We start from the raw sequence: 24,102 nt of genomic DNA, 5'->3' as shown, positions 1-24,102 counted from the left end.
AAATCGATCCTGGGACAAGTCGCAAGTTAAGACGAGTAACCCTTCCTAAGACGCGTCTTAGCGTTTCGTGACATCAGCCCCTGGGCTAGACCTCCAAGTTGTTGTTTTTTTAACAATGGAATTAAAGCAGACATGGTTCACTTTTAATTAACCACTTTGTTTCATAAAGTCAGACTTTCCAACAGGCCTGATAAAACATTTGAAATAACCTTAGGCTGCAGCAGAATTGCAAACCGACATTATCTGAAATAATATGCCGACGATAAAAATATCAGATAAAGATTAAAAAGGTGGAATGTCTGTTAGAAACAGTTTTTTCTCTCTTCAATTTCTGGCATCTTGTCTCAAATTAACCCTCCTATGCAAACATACATTCTACACCAAGTTGTCCTTTCACTCAAAATCAATCAAGTGAATTTGACTAGTCAAGAGTACTTGCTTCAAATATGATCTGACTGTTTGTGACTAGCTTATATAAAAGGCATGGCAGGGGAAGTGGATGGAAGTTTGACTGTCTGTGACTGTTAAAACAGTAGGAGGCAGGGCTGCTATTTTTGAGTACGAGACAAGAGTGAGAATTTGGTGATGGAGTTTAATCAGAAGTCATGCAAGCGCTTGGGGTTCGGGGCCCGCTTAAGGGCCACAACAAGTTTTGGATTATAGAAGCTCTGAGGCAATTTCTGAACACTTTAACCATTTTTTTTTTGAGCAAAAGATCATCATATAAACATCGTTTTTGAGTTTTATTTATTTATTTTGAGGGTTTGACCTCTCGATTGATGATGTTTGGAACCTAGCAGGATTTTTCTAAAAACATTCGGCTAGGATCGAAACAGCAGGCCCTTAAAATTCTTTGGCAGGCAAAAACAGGGGGTTTACAATCTGCATATAAACTACACGTAGTCCATGCTTACATTTATAACCAGCTTCTTGACTCCGTGGGGCTTGATCCTTCAAGGAAACGTTACAGAAACATTGAAGGAGTCTAAAGTACACACAAATCTGGATGCATGATACCTTTACGCTGATGGGACGCCTCAGTTATCACCACAGAATTGTGAAAAACAAGCTTGATATATCTCGGACACTGCGATTCCCAACAAATTTGTGTTGTGCTTTGCGTGGAATGTGTACGGCCGTTGTCTATGAATGAGATCTTGAGAGCTGCTATGCAGCAAGCATGCGGCTATTGTCCCCTGGATTATCGCCTTTCTTTGAGCCGCAGCTGCGCGGAACGTTTGTTACAAACTAACGTACGGACTAACGGAGAGACATGATGATGTTGAGCTGCGGTCCGCAGCTAAAAATATCCGCCGTTACATTCACATTGATTCAAAGTAAAAGTTAACTCACGGACTTTATACATAAATACCCCTGCAGCAATGAAAATCTCCCAGAGTGTGCTACTGTCTGGACGGTGGTGTTAAAGATACCCCAAACTGACGACATAATAAGTACTACAATTTTTGGGGTAAACATTTGGTGAACAATTCTACTCATTTAGTAAATAAATTGACAAGTATGTCAATGGCAAGATTAACATTGTGCATTAAACATGACTGACCAGCCAATGCAAATTATCCCCACCTCTCCAAAACTTCTGCAGCCGATTTCATGAAACATTCGGCAGTACCAGAACTCCACTTGAGCCACATTTTGTCATTAAAGGGAGTTTACAACATTTGCAAACATCAAAAAATAAAACTACCAAGTTTTTACGAGATATCTTACTAGGATGTTGGTAAATGACAGTCTAAAGCATCCTGTAAAATTATGGCACCTGGTATGAAGTCATTTTCAAGAAAATTGTATTTTTGTATACATTTCCAACGATGGTTGGCCGACCACTGTTGGAAAAACCTAACTATTTTTCAACTATACTGCTCCAAATTTACCATTTCTTCAGTCCAACTTTTGTTTGCTATTGATTAAATGCTCATGAATGGGTACAGGCCAGCTAGACTGGTTCCCTTACCGGTACCTTATAATTTTCCGGCATCTATAAATTGACCCATTTCATCTTCAGTGGAGTCAGGAAATCAGACTACTTAAATATTTTTGTTTTTCTTGTTTTTTTACAGCATTTTCGAACACAAAACTTAAAACATGTCAGTGTAACAATATTTGATCTATTATACTAACCCCTCAAATAGTTCATTTCTGAAAATTACAGCAAAAGCCAATGATGTACATATGCTCAACAAGTTATGATGCATTTCAATGCGCTAGATTGCAACTTATCCAACAAAAACAAGTACTTTCTTTTGCAATAATTGCCCATGGTATGCAGTCATTTTGGGTGGCGTACATTTTTCGTAAGTTGTGTCACGTAAATAAGAAATGGACAAGTTTATTCGCCGATCATTCAAAAATGGTCCTCGTAAACGTGGTAAAAGCTGGCTTCGTCTTTGACTAAGCTGCGGCAAGTTTTTCAAAATCAAATTGTGAGTACACTGTTCAGCTGCCTAACAAATTTATTTTGTTGGTCTGCATGTGCAATGTTTCATGAAAGTGGCTGCTGTACTGAATAACCTCACCCAGGAATAACAGTAAGGATAATGCATAAACATCAATGATCCTTAAAAAAGATGGAACAGCACATAATCCATCTTCAAAATGATGCTTAAAAAAAATTTCCAAATCGGTACAACCATTCATACAGATGTCATACAAATACTCGCCTACAATACGTTAAGTTTCTCTTGCACAGAAATTAAACACGTTATATTTTTTTTCTTTCGTAATACCTCTTTGGTTTTCAGGTAGACTTTGTTTTGGTTTTGTACTCACGTTGACATGCCTTCGGACTGCTGTTCCAGCTGTAAGGAGCTGTGCAGGCAGGCTGGACACGACGTGGGTAGGAACCCGCCCCCCTTGGAGTACAGGTTGCTAAGGGACTGGGTGTTGCTAGGCAACGGTACTGGCAAGGCGGCCATCTTGTTGATCCACGATTTGACGTTTTCCTGCAGAGTCCGTTTTTTGTAATGGTGGCCGCAGGTGAACACGACACAGTCTGTTATCTCTGCTTCGTCTGCGGCCGGCGTTGAGTCCACCAATCCCGCGGCCTCGCCCTTGGTTATAGTGACATGCGCCCTCCCTTGGGCATCCTTGCCCAGGTTGTGTAGAACTTCTTCCCATAGTCTCTCCGCAGCCACGGTTCCAGTTCCCCCAGGCTGGCTGTACATGTCGCTTTTGGACGAAACGGCTGATGGGGAGGCTAAGGTGTTATTTCTCTCCTTCGTCTCGTCCGGGTTAGCTCCAGTCGGCTGGTAGTCGTCGCAGGGTTTTCCCTGGTTCACGTGCTGCACCACGGCCGACGTCACCTCCAAGCAGAATTTGGAAGTGAACCTCTGGATGAGGTTTGGAGGAACTACGCAGGAACCACTCACAACCGAGGCTGACGATTCGGGACTGTCACTATCGGAGAAAATAAATCAACACCAGCTATGGAATTGAGACATTGTATTGTTGATGTACCGGAAGCCTAATGTGGCGCGGCCCCTAACGTGGCGCACTTTGATATTTCGCCTCTAGCGCCTTGCTAGAGCAAAAGTTTTACCTGAAATTTGACAGCAAGTCAAATTTCTTCAGGCTCTAAACATTCCCGTTCATAAATCGTGAGTTTATCTACAAGTTACATAGTTAGCAGAGACATTTATTTAGGCGTGATTTTCCGATTTTATTTCGAAGTGCGCAGTGAACCCTTTAAAAATTCACCCAAAAATAAGAAAATAATTTTCTGACAAACTTCTAGTTGGGTATGTAAGTAGAGATGATAATGGTTTATCAGAATTTTTCAACTTTTATTAATGTTAACTTGGGATTTTCCAAGATTTATTCAAGTGCGCCACATTGGGGAAGACTCAGCCGATTTTGTGCCCAATTTCTGGATGCCACCGTTTTTAAATTTTGGACTAAATTTCAGGACACTGAAATTGTTCACAAAGGTTCAACAGCAAGCATAAAGGTAAAAGTACCAGTATTTCACTGAATGAATTTGAAGTTTGTCAACAAAGAGGTTTGGCAACACTACATGAGGAAAGTCCGGGGAATCGTCAAAGTGCGCCACGTTTACCACTATATAGTCACAATCAGTGGGATACCGTAGCTTGCGACTGGCTGACAAGGATGGACAACATTGGATCATTTCAGTTGAAAAAAAAAGTTCAGTTGAGGCTTTACATTGTGGAGAGTACAATTTTGGATAAGTTGATGGATACACTCATGGCAATGACTTTAAAAGAGAGGTGGTTACTTTACTCCTGTGATCAAGTCGCATAGCGCCCTCAACTGTTCACGCCTGAAGCCAGAAGAACTAGGTAGGCAATTTGTAAGAGCACTGGAACATGAGTCTGAAAGGCTTAGGCTCAATTCCCACCCAATTTAGGCATTATTTGAGGTAAGATCCCACTAAATGCGTCTAAGGACATTACAGAAAGTCCCTTATAAGATCAAGCACACTTTCCTCTTCGGTTGAAACGTCACTCAATTTGACATCCTGACAAATTGAGTGAAAACATTGACAGTTACTATTGAAGGGCTCGTAATTTAGTGGTAGCAGTGTTGTAGTCCGTCACTAGTCCTCCCAAGTCTTCCAGTCTCAAGTCAAGTCACAAGCTACTCAAATGTACCGTGATAGAAGCATTCCCAATACTTGTGACTGGACTTGTGAAAGGATTTTTAATTTAGTTGTGACTTGGCTTGTGACGGACTGCAACACTGAATGGTATACATTGTAGCTCTGGACAATTCAAAATAATTTGCCAAGACTCATGATACGTGAGGGATCGTCATTTCTTACCAGATAAGCAGGACGCTGAGTGGATAGGCAACGTTGTCCATGTGATCTCTCAACAGACTCTCCAATGCTTCCTGAGGCAGGTTTTGCTCCGCCCAGAACTGCAGAATCTGCATATATGCAAATCAGACTTATATCAGAAAATATTGGTTAAAGTGGTCAGAATTAAATTGCCTCAGATCGCACCACAGAGCATTTAGAATCCAAAATTTTTCGGGGCCCCCTATGCCTTTAGCTGAGAAAACTTCGAAAATTATGTTTAAATTATTATCTTTTGCTAAGAACATATTGGTTAAAGTGGTCAGAAATCAGAGCATCTAGAATCAATTTTTTTCGGGGCCCATAAGCGGGCTCCGAACCACACGCCTGTAGCTCAGAATACCGGTAGCTGATTCAATGACTCCAACCTCGAAAACGATGTTCAAATAATTATCTTTTGCTAAGAAATAGTAGTTAAAGCATGGAAGAAAGTGGTAAGTAATTGCCTCAGATCACACCACAGAGCATCTAGCATCCAGGCTTTAAGGGCTTTGCGCTTCGCGTTCGCATCAGTTCTGATCAAGGTATGTCCCCCCCACTTTTGAGAAGCGATTGACGCCCCTGAAACCAAGTATGCTTTTCTTTTAGCTACAAATGACGTGATTATTGAAAGTGCCAAGCATCGATTCACTTTAAATTAGAAGGTTACTCAAACAATTACACTAAGTGTCTCATAATTTGACAAGGCTATATTCCAACCGCCACCGGCCTTAATTGAACCTTAACAGCTTTCTAAGCAATTATTGCAAATTTTTATTTTTTACAAAGTGGCCCAGCAATGCATTAAGTGCCATTACCAAGCCTTTTATTACCGGTACTTTAAATAATGATAACACGCCATCAGGAACAACTGAAGCTCTACCGGCATGTCCTTCGCGTCGAGGCAAAACACCGAAATAATTAAAATTAAGTAAAGGGCTCATTGGTGAGTTGGATCATTTACGAGCATTTATTCCAGCATACCTGCAGCAGAGAAATTTAAATGACCTTCACTCGTTATTTGCTACCAAGTCTAAATTTGCTGTTCACGCATGGGTGTGATGGACTTCTGCTTGGTGATTTTAACCTTCATAAATAACAAATTGTCAAGGATTTGTCAAGTCACTGGCCTCAGATCATGACGCTTATGCAACTTGTATTACCTCCCCATCAGGATCTCCTAAGTTTGCATTATTCAAAGCAAATTTCATTTTTTTGTTAACAAGATATTCTTGAACAGACAGTGGTCACGATATTAGCTCTGAGGAATCTGTTAGATTGACCAATCCTGCGCCTTTGTATGGCGTGACATCATTGTAGGCGGAGCTACATGTATGTGCCACCATGATATCACAACTCTTGCACATGATAGTTCGTCAACCAATCCGGTGCCAATTGTTCATTGGTATGTAATTCCATTGACCAATCAGTGCATCTCACATCTGTGGTTTCCCAACCTAGCTTGGAAGCAGGAGTGCTACGTCGCCAGTTTCGTTTCAGACGTTGCACTGCCGTTACACACTTAGGGCATACATCTACAGTATAAATTAAGGTGCTGGTCGACAGATTCAAAGCTCACGACGGGAACATTTTGACAGAAAAGGATTCTTCAAATAATTAACGGATACATTTTCGTCTTTATCAACTGATGCTCCAGTTCGACCCCAGAATTAATGAATGCAGAAAAAAACTTTTAGCTCCACCAACAATGGCAAACCCGAACTTTGTTGTCAATGCTTTTAAATTGCTGATAGCTTTAGCAATGGTGTTTTTTGTTGACGGATATAAATGTAATTCACGCCAACAAATCATGTATGCCGCGGAAAGTCGGGCAATGCAAGGGTTTGGATACGCAAACAAAACTGTGCGGTCTCGTGTCATCTGCGGACGGGAATGCAGCATGGATGAACGTTGCAAGTCTTTTAACTTTAACGACTGCAGTAAAACGTGCGAGTTGAACCTTGCCACAAGACGAGAGCACCCTGAAGACTTCCATGCAACTCCAGGAGGTGTGTACTATGATACCGATGAGGACACACCTCACTTCTCAGTCACGGATAGCTTCTACAGAAGTTGCAAGATGCTCTTAGATTGCGGTTATCGTTCAAGCGGCGTCTACGCCATTCAACCGGAGGGATTCGGTAATGGCAGTCTTCGTGTCTACTGCGACATGGAAACTGACGGCGGGGGATGGATCGTGTTTCAGAGGCGACAAGATGGCAGCGTGGACTTCTACCGTAACTGGGCCGAGTACCAAGCTGGCTTCGGCAACCTGTCCGGTGAGTTCTGGTTGGGCAACGACAACTTGGTGACTCTGACGTCTAACATTTCACAAGCAACATGGGAGCTACGCGTCGATTTAGGGGACTGGGAGGGCGATGAGGTGTGGGCAATGTACGAAGATTTCAAAATATCCCCGGGTGAGTACAATCTGAATTATGAACATTACGATGAGATCAAAAGCACAGCCAGTAATAGTCTTGGTTATAGTATACACAATCGAAGTCCCTTCTCAACAATGGATCATGACAATGACTTAGCATCGGGTCTAAATTGCGCAGAATATCACAAGGGAGCCTGGTGGTTTGGGCCTTACATTTGCTTGGTGTCTAATTTAAATGGTAATTACCATCATGATGGCACGGGTGTACGATCAGACTACGGCATAGTTTGGTTTAGCTGGTATCTACCGCCTTATTCCCTGAAAACATGCAGCATGAAAATGCGTGAAATGGGCCCTTGAACATCTTCTCTTTCCGGTGTAGTTTCAAATTTGGACTGAATGAAATACAATCTCATTGGTTGCATTGCGCATGCCTTAGTGAGCATAAGGACATTGATTGATAACGTGTGGGGGTTTTAGAGTCATAAACTATGGAAAAAGAGACCAGATTTTATATGACACGGCTGGTAATTTTCCACCAGGCTATACAGGGTGAGTAAAAAAAAATGAAACCCAAATGTCGGGACTATTGTTTTAGTGAAGTTCTTCATGCTAAGCACTTTGAAAATCTAGGATATGAAAGCACAATCCATAAACTGTGTTGTTGTACAGAATCATTCAAATCACCCACGTACTTTTCAAGTTACGGACTTTTAAACACAACCACCGTTTTAAGGTTCTGTCCACCGACCACAAAAAAGTTCAGTGTTCTTTCAGCAAAACGAAAACAAATCAGAAGAACGCACACCTTTTTTTGTGATCCGTGGACAGAACTTTAAAATGGTGGTTGTGTTTAAAATTCCGTAACTTGAAAAGTACATGAGTGATTTGAATGATTCTTGTACTCAAAGAAAGCTTACGAATTGGGCTTTCATATCCTAGATTTTGAAAGTGCTACATGAAGAACTTCACTAAAACAATAGTCCTGACATTTGGGTTTCGGTTTTTTTACTCACCCTGTATTTTTGAAAAATATTAGTTCAATGTTTTGCACTGTAAAATTTTCCTTGAAAACAATATTTTTGATCAGTAATCAACTTCTGAAACTGGTCTGCCCACTGTTCATCTGTTCATGTAATTTTCTACTAAATCCTGTATGTGTTTAAAATACCTACGAAGCACTTTTCACTTCAGCCCCAAATCCCCAAAAAAATCCCAACATTTTATTCTCATGCAGTGTTGTTCATATATCTTTTGAAATGTTGTAGTTAATGGGGTATAACTGAAAAAAAAAAAAAATCAAATATTTTGTTCTTATTCTACCTTGTTCTTTACAGCTTTATTAAAATTTTAATTAGAAAGCTTTACACTGTATTCATAAATGTGATCTGTTCTGTCAAAATCAGACTTTTCTGGGCAGAAGGTCAAAAATAATATTTTTATATATATGTTCATTTTCCTTTAAATAGGTGGTTTAATTTTTGAAACCGGTCATTCCTGGGCAGAGTTATGCTATTTTGAAGTTCATTGTGTCAAAAAGTAGAAAACGGAAAAAATGGCCACGAACGTCACAAAACAGTAATTTCTTTAACTGATATATCTTAACAAATCATCAAAAATATGTAGAGTTCAAATTAGGGTTTCAAACTTTTATAGTATATTTTAGACATGTTCAGGATTACAAATATGCAAACATTTGAAAATCGATAAAAATCACCCCCACAGCGGTTTTTTGGCCCTATCTCAATTTCAACCTCTGCCCAGAAGCGTCTGCTTTTGACAGAACAGGTCACAAATACCTGAGTCAATTTACCGATTCCTACTGGTCGAGAGCCCGTCACATGGGTGGTTTTAAACCACCTGTAAAACACCGCTGTGTTCTGCGCCACGTTCTGCGCAGTAAACGATTTCCATACAAAGAGATTTTTAGCACTAATCGCACGAAGCACATACCATAGACAGACAATTTACCGATTCCTACTGGTCGAGAGCCTGTCACATGGGTGGTTTTAAACCACCTGAAAAACACCGCTGTGTTCTGCGCCACATTATGCGCAGTAAACGATTTCCATACAAAGAGATTTTTAGCACTACTCGCGCGAAGCACATACCATAGACATGGCCAGAGGGTGTTTCACAAAACAGGTGGGAAAATTGTCAAACAAAACTGTTGGAAATTTGTGGATTTTTAACTTATTTGGACTTTTTGACCAAAAGGTTTTTATGAATGGGAATAAATATGTGCTTGGCCAGTGCCAACAAGTACGTTTAAAAATGCCAGGGACCATAATACACATTTGATCCATCCTAAATTTAAAATTTTAGCCGAATTGAACTGAAGCAGCTATGACTTCGGACTAAAAGCACGTTTGTATGCTGAATTTACATGTTTGATGAGCTAGATTAACAATAGGCCTAACAACACCCCAAAAAAGTTCATTTGTAGATGCACACAAAACCTATTGTTTGCCTTATTTTGAAAAACGTGAGATGATTGTTCGTTTTTCATCTAAGTTTAATGTCCTATAAGGTTATGTCTTTAAGGACTGATATCCTCTTGAATTATGGACAACAAAATAACAAGTGAATGCAAGAGATACATGCGCATGGGCTTCGCAACCCCCCCCCCCCCCGGAGAAAAAAAAAAGAAAAAAAAAAGAGGAGCGAAACCATATTGCTGTTAATTTGATGGGGGGGGGGGAGGTGTAGGGCAAATCCTCCCCTGCTCACGTTCGGAAAAATAACAAATTGAGAATTTAATGAAAAAGTTCAGGAATTTTGGGGAAAAAGTTGGAAAAAGTCGCGATGTTACGTGAACGCCCAATCTGCTTGTAACTAACACGCGAGCATCGTACACCCGTCTCCGTGCGCGTTCATGCGCCTTCGATGAGCGTTCGATTATCCAGAATGACCCCTGACCCATATCATTGTGCGCATGCGCAGTTGAAATACCGAACCGGCTTATTGTAGCAGGTTTTTCTCCAGTTATGGAGAGAAATTTAAAAAAAACCAAAAAAAACAAAACAAACCAACAAAACTGAATTTAACACTTGTTAAGTAGCCTAATTTCATTATGAATTATTCCTATATTCCACATAGGGTTTGTATGAAATGATGTCGGGCTTAGAAACTGTCGTTGAGTGTTATTCCTCTTGCAAAAAAGGTTTAAATTAAGTCAACATATTGTTACCCCATTTGCTCTCACAAGACAATATTTGACAATTTACACAAAACCAATAGAATGTGAATTTGAAAATTAAAATTTGAAATTATTTTGACGTCATTATTTGCTATTCCTATTTTTCTGTACAAATTCAAAATATTTAGGTTTATAGTAATTCCTTCCTCCAAAGAAATCAAACATTTTTGTCATATTGGGCTTTGCATTGTTAGCTGTTGTTCACAAATGGTCGTGTTGCAAAAACTTGTGTTGGGTTTTTTTTTTTGTGATTTTTTTTTTTGGGGGGGGAGGGGGGTGGGCTGTTATTTGTTTAAAATGAAAGTTAAGTATAGTAATCACTTTATATAATAATATCAATTAATCAAAATATGAACATCACGCATGATTTAACCCTAACTCCCCAGCCTAATTTACTAGGAGCCATACCCATTCAGGCAAATTCCAACACCCACATGGGAAATTGTACACACACACTGTTGGACTTAGTTTCTGGAGGTATGCCAACCCCAGTGTAAAAGACCATCTGTTTAGGGGTACTGTACCTATCCCAACAGATTTAAACACTAACCTACTGTTGGAGTTTGATTGGTTATGGGCTGTTAGGGTTAAGGCATGTTGTCATCCTTGGATTGCTTAATTGAAAGAAAATTAAACCGACCATGAAACCCACATCGAGATACGGAAAGAGGGCAAAACACTAATTATTTTCATTGGATTTTAATTAATATGCACATCTAACTTTTTTGCTTGTATATTGCGATACAAAAGAGTGTTCCGATGACCAATGACGTTGAATAAACTGAGTGATGAGAACCAATCCCTGATTGATTTTTTTTCTTCGATTGATTAAAGCGTTGAGTGTGCGAGAATGAATTCTAGCAGTGTGATTGGCAGCTGTAAGCGACTGAGGCTTATGCTTCAAAACACGTAATACCGGAGTCTTATGCAACATTTTTTTATGTTTCAAAAAAAAGGAAACCGAGCTTATTTTGTTGATTTCTCTGGTATGACTACTTATTTAGGAAAATGGTAACCACCATCTGTTACATAACCATGTCTTCTTTTTCTTGACACCACGAACTCCATTTTACCGTCACAGATGACTGAGCACCAAGTGATGTAACTGACATGCCAAAAATGGCCTTGTACCACATGCACCATAAGACCAATTGACAGTTATCAGAGAGAGAGACGTTATCAGGAATGCATTCACAGCAGTGAGAACCAGGGCAGAGATTTGCGTTTAAAGGAATGGGGGGGGGGGGGGCATGTTGAAGGGCAGTTGGGTTAATAGGGACAGTGATAAACCTTGATATGTTTTAGCAATTGATTAAATGACTTTGATAATGTACGTCCTGGACTTTGTTATTTTCAACATGTTGTACCACATGCACCATAAGACCAATTGACAGTTTTCAACATGTTGAAAATAACAAAGTCCAGGACGTACATTATCAAAGTCATTTAATCAATTGCTAAAACATATCAAGGTTTATCACTGTCCCTATTAACCCCACTGTCCTTCAACATGCCCCCCCCCCCCCCATTCCTTTAAACGCAAATCTCTGCCCTGGTTCTCATTGCTGTGAATGCATTCATGATAACGTCTCTCTCTCTGATAACTGTCAATTGGTCTTATGGTGCATGTGGTACAAGGCCATTTTTGGCATGTCAGTTACATCACTTGGTGCTCAGTTATCCGCGAATGTAAAATGGAGTTCATGGTGTCAAGAAAAAGAAGACATGGTTATGTAACAGATGGTGGTTACCATTTTCCTAAATAATTAGTCATACCCGAGAAATCAACAAAATAAGCTCGGTTTCCTTTTTTTTTTAAACACCCTGTATAGCGCATCTACCAAAAATTAGGTACTCAAGGGGCTGGTAATTATATTTATTTTTAAAGACAGTTAAATGAAGTTTATGAGAAATATGAGATCCATTAGGTAGCACCTTTATAAGGGTTTACAAGGTGCTGTGGCGCATATTGCAGCCACTGCCAGAAACACCGGGGCAAACCCCTTCTCTTAGCGATAAGTGACACTGGGTTTTTTAACGTGCATTACATAACACACGGGACCTACGGCTTAACGTCCCATCCGAAGGACGAAGCAATAATGGTAAAGTGCCTTGCTCAAGAGCACACGCACCATGTTTCCCATCAGGATTCGAACCCATGTACCGCGGCACACGAGTCGAACACCGTAACCATTTGACCACAGCATCCCATATCTGTCAGGATTCAAACCCATGTATCACGGCACACGCGTCGAACATCATGGACCACAGCACCCCACGTATGGATGGCATTTATACCCCTTCATACACAACCTCGTCTGCAGGGCATCAACTCCAACCTAAATCTTCATACTTGATCCCGGGAATGAATTACAAGGTAGAGACCTAGATTCCAAGCTACAAGAATTCGCCGGGACAGACTGGATAACAATGTCTGGTGTCGGACTCACCTGAACAAGTAGCAGTTTACAGGACTCCTTGGTTTCCGCATCACTGGGCGTAACATCAGTCGATTTATCAAACATCAGTCTGCAAAGAAGTCCACATATTCACATTATAGAAACGACTTCTTTCTTTAAGTACTTATTTTTTTTGCTGTTTACACCAATTAGCAAAATTGGATCAAAAGTCACTTTGGCTATTCACAGAATCCATTCAGTAAGAGTAGCTTGCCAGTTTAAAGGTAGAGTATATCACTTGCAGCCATATCACTTGCAGCCATCCAGAAAGTAACTGACAAAATTATTGTTGAAAAGCATACTTGCTTTAAAGATAGTAATGGCACTTAACTCCCTGTAAAATTATTCCGTCTTGAATACAGTCATTTTGAAGAAATCAACACAAGAGGGTCATTTCCAAAGATGCATCTTAAAGGGAATGTACAACATTTGCTTTTGCTGCAATTTTCAGAAATAAATGGATTTGGAGGATTGTTATGTTATAGCAAATATTGTTAAAATGACTTGTTTCACGTTTTGGGCTCGTAGATGCTGGAAAAACCATGAAAACCAATCGTGTTCTTGTAGTCTGGTTCCCTGACCCCGATTAAGATGAAACGGAGCAATTTATAGACTTTGGGAGATTGTAAGGTCAGAGAATCAGTCTAGCAGGCTCGTAGCCCTTCACAGGTGTGTAATCAATTGCAAAGAAAACGGAATAACTAATTATGACAAAATTAGGAGCACTTTTTGAAAAAAAGCCAGTTTTCTCCAACGCTGGTCGGCCGACCAGCGTTGGAAAAATCCCATTTTCCTTGAAAATGACAGCACACCAGGAGCCACGATATTACAGGATGCTTTAGACTGTCATTCCCTAACAATCCAGTAAGGTATTTCGTGATAATTTGATCATTTCGTTTTGAGATGTCTGCAAATGTTGTATCTTCCCTTTAAGACACATTTTTGGAAATTTGAATGAGAACGTGTCCCGGACGCTGATTTCAGGTGCAATTCAAAACATGACTCGGCAACTTAAGAATTGAAATCGAGATCCTAGAATATTGTTTTCTCAGAAAACACAGCATTCACAGCGCTAAAACTATATCAGGTCAGTTTTTAAGCACCCTTCTTTAGATTTTGAGCACTTTTGTTGCTTCAAACGAAAAAAAAAGTACACAAATACAAACGATCTACTCTACATTTAACCTCTTTTCAACCAACTATGCAAAAAAAATGAGTGACATTCATAACAACAAATTATCACAATTCCAAAAGAAACCTAATATTTACAAGTTTTGTTACTCACCTAAGGAACCTGTCAACTAATGCCGTGATCTCCTTCAGTCCCCCCTCCCCGTCAGACCCCATAAGCTCCGCCCCACTCCCTTGCCTCTCCTTTAATCTATACATCAGCGCCAGTGGATAGTTCTTGTCCAGCTCGCAGACGTCGCCGGCCGCGTGCCAGACCCTCCAATCGTGGCAGAGTTTGAGGACGGTCTGGTGGTTGTAGTGGGCGTCCAGTGAGGTCAGAGACAGGGTCAGGCTCTGGGGGCCGTAGGAGGGCTGGCTGAGGTCCGGGCTGCTCAGGTTGGGCAGGTCCCAGTCTAAGACCTCCTCTTCTTCCTCGTCAGAACTCTGGAAAATAAAATCAAAAATGTGACCTGTTCTGTCAAAAGCAGACGCTTCTGGGCAGAGGTTGAAATGAAGATAAGGCCAAAAAATGCTGTGGGGGGTGATTTTTTTTGATTTTCAAATTTTTGCATATTTGAAATCCTGAACATGTCTAAAATATACTATAAACGTTTGAAACCCTAATTTGAGCTCTAAATATAGTATTTTGATGATTTGTTAAAGCGTATCAGTTAAAGATATTACTGTTTTGTGACGTTCGTGGCCATTTTCTCAGTTTTCTACTTTTCAACACAATAAACTTCAAAATAGCATAACTCTGCCCAGGAATGACTGGTTTCAAAAATTAAACCACCTATTAAAAGGAAAAAGAACATATTTTAACAATATGCACAAATCTCATTTTTGACCTTATGCCCAGAAGAGTCTGATTTTGACAGAACAGGTCACAAATGTGCATGAAAATGTAAATGTAGAGATTTGTTTCTGTGCAGACGACTCCTTATTAGAAACTTTTTTTAACCAGTTTGCGCCGGAGGCCGTGTATACATGCAAAAGTTTTGTGGTATTTGCAACGAATGACAGATAAACACGCAGAGAGCGAGGCCGGAAATATCTGCCAGCGACCCGCTCGCAGCAGGCGAGGCCGGGAATATGAGTGTGCTGCCCGAGGGTGATGGCTGCAACCCGCCTGGCTTGAGGTCGAATGAAAATAAATTTCGCGCCTCGTTCCGTTTTGTCAAAATAATCCCGGCGTGAACTGGTTAATTGGGTTTTGCCCTTCGCCAACGTGCTTCACAAACACGGTATACTTCGTGTTGTCTAAGGACTTGCGAGAGAAAATCACAAGTTTAATCAGGTGGGACTCGAACCCACGACCTCCTCCTTACTAGTGCAGACGTCTCACCACTCGACCACTGAGCTTGCCGGGGTTGGTCGGCCTCTTCAAGTCTGATTTTTTTACCATTTGAGCATAACTTAATATTCTGCTAGTCAGTTGGATCTGCCGATACTCTCCACTTTGAGTGCATTCAACGATGCAACCCCCCAATCTAATATTATATCAAAATAATAACATGAATTCAACAACATGAAATTTACAGCTACTTGACGGAAAATTTGATCATAAAAAATATTAATTATTATTATTATTATTTTATTTCTGGTAATGAAACCAAGGAATCCTCAAAAGCGCCCTAGGCACTGTAGCTCGCAAGCCTGAAGAAACCTGTGGAGAGAAGACAATGAGAAGAAATTACAGTTTTAGAGGTGGGAGGAAAAGCCCAGAAGAATATTCTGGGGAAAACCCACGGAATCAGGCAGGGACTGAAAACCCAATCCGCGTATTGGCCCAGGCGGGATTCGAACCCGGGTCACAGCGGTGGAAGGCGAGGAAAGTACCACTACGCCAACCTGACTCCCCTGTTGCGGTACCCGTTGCAGAACCACATTCAAATGGGCCAAACTACCTCAGCAAGCTCAGTGGTGGAGTTGTAAGACATCTTCACCGGTAGGTTGTGGGTTCGAGTCCCACCTGAACAAGCTTATGAGATTTTTTTTCTTGAAAATTAAAATCTCTGAAAGCCAGAGCTGGAGATTGAACTGAAGTCTTGTACCCTGACTCACCTCCATGTCCTCCTCGTCGCTTTCTTCCTCGATGTCATTCATCCCGATGGCCGATGCCAGGGCTACCAGCGGGATGCCGGGTACCAGCGTCGGGCTCACGATGAGTCGGGTCAACTGGGCACTCTTGCTGATTCGTGGGTTGATGTTGATCGCTGGCCGCAGCTGCAGATGGCTGCGATGACTGGCATCTATACCAAGCTGAAAGAGAGATTTAAACAAATTTTCAGGTTTTTTTTAATTTGAGGAGTACCTGGAATAAATCCAACATGACTTCTCTCTGACAGAGTACTGAGTGCCAATTGAGTGCCAATTTGACATCTAACTGTAGCTGAGTGAGTAATGAGCCAGTATGAAGACTAGAACTTACCTGTCCATTCTCTGGCTTAGTGAGTATATTGAGAATTGAATACCAAGAATAGAGCTAACCTTTCCATTTTCTTCCTATGTGAAGAGTGTTTTTGTAAGTACCAAGATTAGAACCCACCTGTCCATTCTCTGGCTAAAAGAGTAATGAGTATTGAGAACTGAGTATTCAGTACCAAGATTAGAACCCACCAGTCCATTTCATGGTTAAAGTGAGTAGTAGGTACCAAGTATTGAGCACCAACACTAGAAGCTACCTGTCCATTCTCTGGTTAAAGGGAGTAGTGAGTATAGTGAGTACCAAATATTGAGTACCAAGTCTAAAACCTACCTGTCCATTCTCTGGTTAAAGCGAGTAGTGAGTGAGTAGTGAGTACCAATTATTGAGTACCAATTATTGAGTACCAAGACTAGAACCTACCCGTCCATTCTCTGGTTAAAGTGAGTAGTAAGTGAGTAGTGAGTACCAAATGTTGAGTACCAAGACTAGAACCTACCTGTCCATTCTCTGGTTAAAGTGAGTGGTGAATACCAAATATTGAGTACCAAGACTAGCACCTACCTGTCCATTCTCTGGTTAAAGTGAGTGGTGAATACCAAATATTGAGTACCAAGACTAGCACCTACCTGTCCATTCTCTGGTTAAAGTGAGTGGTGAATACCAAATATTGAGTACCAAGACTAGCACCTACCTGTCCATTCTCTGGTTAAAGTGAGTGGTGAATACCAAATATTGAGTACCAAGACTAGCACCTACCTGTCCATTCTCTGGTTAAAGTGAGTGGTGAGTACCAAATATTGAGTACCAAGACTAGCACCTACCTGTCCATTCTCTGGTTAAAGTGAGTGGTGAGTACCAAATATTGAGTACCAAGACTAGAACCTACCTGTCCATTCTCTGGTTAAAGTGAGTAGTGAGTGAGTAGTGAGTATCAAGACTAGAACCTACCTGTCCATTCTCTGGTTAGAGTGAGTAGTGAGTGAGTGAGTATTGAGTAGTGAGCATCGAGTACCAAGACTAGAACCTACCTGTCCATTCTCTGGTTTAAGTGAGTAGTGAGTGAGTATTGAGTACTGAGTATTGAATACCAAGTCTAGCACCTACCTGTCCATTTTCAGGTGATCCCCATGAGAAGACTTGTCCCTGTGATGTGATGGCTACAGAGAACTCAATCCCAGAACCGACGGCTGCTATACAGTGCTCGTCAGATATACGCACCAGAACCGGAATTCTCTACACAAGAAATCAACAAATTATTGAAAGGTCTATCAAAGAAATTGACTTGAGCGGGCTTGAACCTGCGACCTCCGGATAACCGTTCCGGTGCTCTACCAACTGAGCTATCCAGCTTTATGTTGGTGGTTCCACAATTAGTCAATATCTTTGTTCAAGGGGCGCTAGTCAGAAGCCATAAACCTGTATGCCATAAAGCCAGGGATCACGCCCAAAATCACGATACAGACCTCGGAAACAGCAAACAGGGATCACTCGGAGAAGATACGGCTTTTTATTACAAATTTTCAAATGAGCCACAAAGGGAAAACCGGTTACCGGCCAAAATGTAATGCAATGTATACATCTTGTGACTGGTTCACAGCTCAGTTTTGCTTAACATATCATGTTGGCAAGCAGAATTTTCGGCTTAGCAGAATTGGGCTCTGTTGATTTGTTTACCTGCTCCGTCCTGTGGCCAAGGCCAAGCTGCCCGCTGTCATTCTTACCAAAGCTGTACAGCTGACCTCCAGAGGTCAAGATGAGGTTGTGATTGATGGAGCACGCAACCTACCAAAATACAAGAATTGCAAGAAATGATAATTTCCTTTCTTACGCTACAGTGTGAGAAACAGGGAACTGTATAAGCTGATCAAGTGAAATCAACAAATTTCATGGCTGGTTCAAACTTAGCGTTAAGCATATGCAAAGTGAATTTGACGTCACGGAAGTTTCGCTGTGCAATTCGCCGGAATTGACATGTGTTCAACTTTTGCAAATTTACAGTGCGAATACTTGCCACGACGTCACAAAGTCCGGCAAGCTTGATGATGGAGTGGTAAGGTTCTGCACTAGTAAGCAGGAGGTTGTGGGTTCGAGTCCTACCTGAGCTAGCCTGTGATTGTTTTTGTTCTTATCTTCATTACATTTTGGCCACTTTGCTCAAGTGGTTAATATTCTTATTAAGGCCGGTTTATACACGGTGCAAAAGTGAACACAAACGTGAATTTGTGATGTCACGGCAAGGTTTTTGCACTTCGAATTTACAAAAGTTGAAACTGCGACAAATTTCGCAGTGAATGCTTCGTGATGTCATATTCGGTTCACATCCACATTCGCTCAAACTATTTATTGGCATTTTAATAGGCATGCACAAAATGGCTGTCGTAATTCTTCAAGAAATTTTGGTAATGGTACTGATTTCAATGTGGAGATATATCAATCCCATTCCAAATTTTCCCTAAACTATCTTTTTAATGACAATAAATCATGTAGAAGTTAATCATCCGAAACAAAGCATGCAAAAAGCGGGATATTAACCACAATTAAAGTTACAAAATGGCTACAACTCAGCCATCTTGTTTGAAGCATGACTCATTAGATGCAAGAGCATAGTCCCGCTTAGACTGAGAGTATTTTTTTCCAAAATCTGCAAGCTTTATTCTTGCTATAGCAATGGCAAGTTTCCATCATACCTGTTTAATTGGTGCGCATATCTTGCCGCAGTCAAAGGCGTACGGTCTCAAGTACTGATTCTCATCCTCCGGTCTGGACTCCATGACGGTGACCGACCGCCGACGGCCGACAACGATCGAATCGCCGCTGGCGTCACGAGACGTCTTGCGTTTCCTGGAGGACTGGAGGGACTGACGCAACTCTAGGGGACTCTTCCCCCAGATGTAGACTTTCTGAGGGCCGGATGTCACGGCAATCTGAAAGTTAAAAACATTGAAACATTGAAGAGTTTCCACATTGTCTATTGCATTTAACAAAAGAGTCACACAGATTTCTTAATCATACCCACACCAATTTTATCCAATCCAATGCTTACTTTTCTGTGTGTCAATCACTATTAATTGAATACGAAGCATGCTGAACTAGCCAGCATGGGCAGATAATCCTTTATTATAACACCTCAAGCCCAGATTTTGTCTCTTGCGCTACCCTTTTTTTTTTTTTAAACAGTCACAGACAGTCAAACTTTCCATCCATTTCCTCTGCTATACTTTTAACACAGGCTAGTCACCAGCAGTCAGAGCATATGTCAAGCAAGCACTGTGACTAGTCAAACTCAGTCAACAGACCATGAACAGACAAAGCAGGCAAGTTGTGGGCACAGCTGGCTTATCAATTACCCAGTCAAAGCATAGCTGTATCAAGTTACATAAACAGTCATGGCCAGTCAATCTTACTTTATGTAGGCTGGGATCCAGAGGTCTTAACTGTTGAAAACAGTCACTTGATTGATTTTGACTGAAAGGACAACTCGGTACGGAATTCATGTTTCATAGGAGGACTTATAATGCACACTGCATGTGAATTTCTTTCTTGTTATCCCTTGAACAGCACTGAGTACACAAAACCTATGACATTACGTCAGTGACGGGCAAACAAAATCACCAAAAACATCTCCCAAACGCTGAATTCAATCATACAAATAAAGTATAGTTTTAATTGGCATTCCCTTACTGAAGTTTTTTAATAGTATCACAGTTTTTATCCAAACTTTCCTATTTCCTTGTGCTCCTCAATTTTTTTTTTTAAACCAACTGTTTATGCATACCCTGGGCGAAAAAAAGTAATAAATAAATAAATGCATTAATGAACTTACGTTATGGAACAATCCACTAGCCACCACAATAACCCTCTCCTTGTTGAACCCATCCAGCAGCGTCGGTGAGGTTCTCTTCATGACAACCTTGCCTAAACCCAGCTGACCGAACGTCCCCGACCCGCAGATGTACACCTGGCCGTCGGCAGACAGCACGATGCTGTGACAGTAGCCGCAGGCCATCTGGGTGACGCGGACGGGGTCCAGGGCCGTCACGTGCCGAGGCTGGAGTTGGTCTTCTACGGAGCCGTGGCCCAGCTGGCCGTGGACGCCCCAACCCCAGCTGTACACTCTGAACGAGACCAAAGAAAATTGTGTGGTTTTCTGTCAAAACCAGGGCTCAATAGACCATTATCATGTTGCGGCCATCGTGATTTTTTCCCATTCAAAACAACGTAGCCAAAGCGAGGCTAGAAGGAAAAATAGTCTGGTTCCTTTTTTGCACAAAAAACATTATCATCAGTACTGCTATTGGATGCAGGGAACGTGACTGAAATGGTGGCAGCATGATAAAGATCCATAGGTACGATACCAACATAATGAAGTCATGCTTTGTTTACATGCGCACTTTCCAATGGGTGGCTCTCGTCCCTTAGGAAAGCACAAATGTAACCAAACGTGACATCATTGGAGCTGCTTAGCAGACAATTCTGCTTAGCACTTTTTCTTAAGCTAAAGTAATATGGCAACCAGTTACAAGCAGTACACATCGCACGAAATTTTGGCCGGAAATAGGTTTATGCTAAGCAAATATTTTCTGCGCTAAGCAAATTTCTTTGTTTAACAACTCCATGATGTAGCCCTTGTAGGCGATTTCTCAAAATGGTACGTAACTTACGCCATGCATAGGACTTATGCAACTAATTTATTGCGCAGCTGCGCAATAAACTTACGATCTAAAAATTTAACAATATGTAAAGGATCTGAACTTTAACAATATCAAAATTGCTCTTTTTGACTAGCAGCTCTTTGTTAATAAAAAAAATTACCCTTTGCCCAATTTCAAGTCAATCAGTGATTCAAACCATGACAAGGCTGACCAGACAGCACAGGTTATGTCAAGTCAACTTACTTTTGATCCCTGGTGAGCGCCATAGAGTGGTACTGACCACACGCTACGGCCACACAGCATTGACCGGTCAGCGCTTGGACCAAGGACGGCCTGGTGTGAGTGGTCCGGTCACCCAGGCCTAGCTGACCACACTTGGAGGTACCCCAGGAATATACCTAACAAAAGGCAAAAATAAGACAATATACAATAAAGAGTCAGAAATTTCTCAAGATAAGATGGTGAACCACCATATTTTGAAATCTCAAAGTAGTTTCCAAGCCTAGCCATGTATGAAGAAATCAGGCTAAACCATCCCCCCAACCCTCCCCCCCCCCAAAAAAAGGGGCACAAATGGAGCAAGACTTGAACCTGGAACCTTCACAATACTGCATCAGCCCTCTACCAACTGAACTATCGAGCCCTATGTTAGTGGTCTCCAAATTTGTCAACGTTTTTATTCAACAAGCACTAATCAGAAGGTTTTTGGGGATCTCTCATAGAGGATACAACTTTTTTTACAATAATTCAATAAATACACCACTTTCAGCTCTACTTTAATAGCATATAACCTCAATCCTACAAATTTCTCCATTATTTTTGAATATGGTCCGTGGAGGGGTGACCACAGCCTGAATCCTGCAAAACCCTGCGGCAGAGACTGTCAATATGTTGAGGCTTGGCCAGTGACATCCTGGAGCAGTATGGAGGATTTCAAGCATAATCCAGGCCTATATTTATGCATGGCTGAGCAAAATCAACACAAGGTCCAGCCCAAGACCTTTACAAAGTGCATCCTACGAAATCCCTAACGCACTTTTGCCATGTAACCTCAATCCTCCAAATTCCTCCACTTTGGCAAAGAGGATTTTGAAGGATTCAGTGTGGTTAGGGTTAATGCAACAATGAACAAAACTTTGTGATGCCATGGAAAGTATACATCCGGCCATAAAAAGATTATCACATTTCAACTCCAGCGAAACTTTGCGGCAAAACTATCAAGCCATTTACCTCAAAGTTACAATGGCATCAAGGTTGCATATGATTCGCTTTACATTGGTTGATTTTTGTTTTTTTCTTGGGGGGGGGGGGTGTTTCGTTGGACCTACCCTTCCTTGCTCCCCTAGTGCTAGAGTGTGTTCCTTGCCGCAAGCTACGGAGATGATACGTATCTGATGCATGTGAAGTGTCTCCACACGGAACGGTGCTGATCTGCCGTCTGCTGGGATAATGTCACCATGGCCCAGCCTGGGAGAAACAAACAACACAAATAATTATATCATCAAATTCCGCATAATGATTTGTGTGGGCTGTTTTGCAGTTTCACCCCGAAAGATAAATTTTTTTTTTTTTAAATTGCTAGTATTCGAGCAACATAAAAGTTGCTCACTTTTGAGCAAGGCATCATTCAAAACAAAACAAAATGGGCCCGTTACAGAATATTAACTCTACAAATTCCTATTTATCTGAGGCCCAACAATTCAGTTTTAGCAGGGTAGACTGGTTCCCACCTCCTATTAGAATCGATAACATAGGGATCGAGAACCAGTCTACTTGTAAAGTGGATCTGTTTGTGTGCAAGAGCAACCCAAAATAAAAATATTTTAAAGAGTGTTACAGACGCCCACAATAGTAAAAAGCAAGGTTTTTTTTCCAATTAACCCTAGCAGAACTCAACCCATCAAACCCCAACGGCATGTTTTGTTGGAATCTGTCAGGATGGGTACAGTACCCCTAAACTGACAGTCTTTTACATTGGGTTGGCACACCTCCAGAAACAAAGTCAGAAATATGTGTGTGCAGTTTCCCATATGGTGATGGAATTTGCCAGGATGGGTATGGTTTTTAGTAAATCATGCTGGGAGTTAGGGTTAATATAAAACACTCAAAATTCATTAGGAGAAAAAGAGCAAGGACACTATGTCTTTATTTTTTCAGTTTTGAAAAACACAAGATTCATTAGTTTGACAATTATTCCTTTTGTTGACATTTGAGAGAAACGAGGTCTTGTCTTTTACCTGCCTCCGTGAGCTTTGCCCCACGTGTACACATCATCACCGGAAACCATGGCAACGTGAAACTGACCACACGACAGGACGTTTCTCTGAGGAGGCAGACTGACCGATTGATGTATCCGGTCACTGGACGGGCTGCTGCCATCAGTGCTGGGGTCAAAGTTCAGCAAGCTGGAAGAATCACTGTTTGAGAAAAAAATTGAATAAACTATTGATTACACACATACATTGTTCAATAGAACTTACAATTTCTTCAAATGAATTTATACAGTACAAGTCAAAGAAGTGTAAATAATTTTGCAGAAAAAAAACCCAAATAATTTGGAGTTTCTTTGAAAACAAATGTTATGAGCAAATTATGCAATAGTCAATTTAGTGGCTGGGGTAACCAGTGGATGCATAAAATAAATTTGTCAGATTTATAGCCAAGTCAATCACAAGTCCAATCACAAGTCCATCACAAGACCATCACAAGTCCATCACAAGTCCATCACGAGTCCATCACATGTCCATCACAAGTCCATCACAAGTCAATCACAAGTCAATCACAAGTCCATCACAAGTCCATCACAAGTCCATCACAAGTCCATCACAACGCCATCACAAGTCATCACAAGTCCATCACAAGTCCATCACAAGTCCATCACAATACCATCACAAGTCTATCACAAGACCATCACAAGTCTATCACAAGTCCATCACAAGTCCATTCACAAGTCCATCACAAGTCCATCACAAATCCATCACAAGTCCATCACAAG

General features: G+C 41.1%; 2 protein-coding genes across 2 annotated transcripts in view; one reads left to right on the top strand and one right to left on the bottom strand.

Annotated features, from left to right (window-relative positions):
• Window positions 1-2,075: 2,075 nt before the first annotated feature.
• LOC119732026 overlaps window positions 2,076-24,102 on the bottom strand; it is a 49,892-nt gene continuing 27,865 nt past the window's right edge. Inside the window, exons 18-29 of the mRNA XM_038205394.1 lie at window positions 23,345-23,524; window positions 22,436-22,574; window positions 21,351-21,505; window positions 20,279-20,570; window positions 19,143-19,379; window positions 18,130-18,237; window positions 17,560-17,688; window positions 16,092-16,289; window positions 14,143-14,471; window positions 12,849-12,927; window positions 4,802-4,908; window positions 2,076-3,417 (exon numbers count right to left, since the gene is read on the bottom strand). Coding sequence (XP_038061322.1) covers window positions 2,787-3,417; window positions 4,802-4,908; window positions 12,849-12,927; window positions 14,143-14,471; window positions 16,092-16,289; window positions 17,560-17,688; window positions 18,130-18,237; window positions 19,143-19,379; window positions 20,279-20,570; window positions 21,351-21,505; window positions 22,436-22,574; window positions 23,345-23,524 — 2,584 coding nt within the window. The 3' untranslated portion in view covers window positions 2,076-2,786. The remainder of the gene's footprint in view (window positions 3,418-4,801; window positions 4,909-12,848; window positions 12,928-14,142; window positions 14,472-16,091; window positions 16,290-17,559; window positions 17,689-18,129; window positions 18,238-19,142; window positions 19,380-20,278; window positions 20,571-21,350; window positions 21,506-22,435; window positions 22,575-23,344; window positions 23,525-24,102) is intronic.
• Window positions 6,349-7,677, top strand: LOC119732025 (fibrinogen-like protein A). Its single transcript, XM_038205393.1, has one exon. The coding sequence runs from the start codon at window positions 6,465-6,467 to the stop codon at window positions 7,557-7,559; it is 1,095 nt and encodes a 364-aa protein (XP_038061321.1). The 5' UTR covers window positions 6,349-6,464; the 3' UTR covers window positions 7,560-7,677.

This window comes from Patiria miniata, unplaced genomic scaffold, assembly GCF_015706575.1.
Source record: "Patiria miniata isolate m_02_andy unplaced genomic scaffold, ASM1570657v1 HiC_scaffold_24, whole genome shotgun sequence".
Taxonomy (NCBI): domain Eukaryota; kingdom Metazoa; phylum Echinodermata; class Asteroidea; order Valvatida; family Asterinidae; genus Patiria; species Patiria miniata.
This window is presented reverse-complemented; position numbering and strand designations above follow the sequence as displayed.

What these genes read in the sequence shown, in the direction of transcription:
- LOC119732025 (XM_038205393.1), top strand. Translation starts at nt 6,465, where the DNA reads ATGCTCCAGTTCGACCCCAGAATTAATGAATGCAGAAAAAAACTTTTA.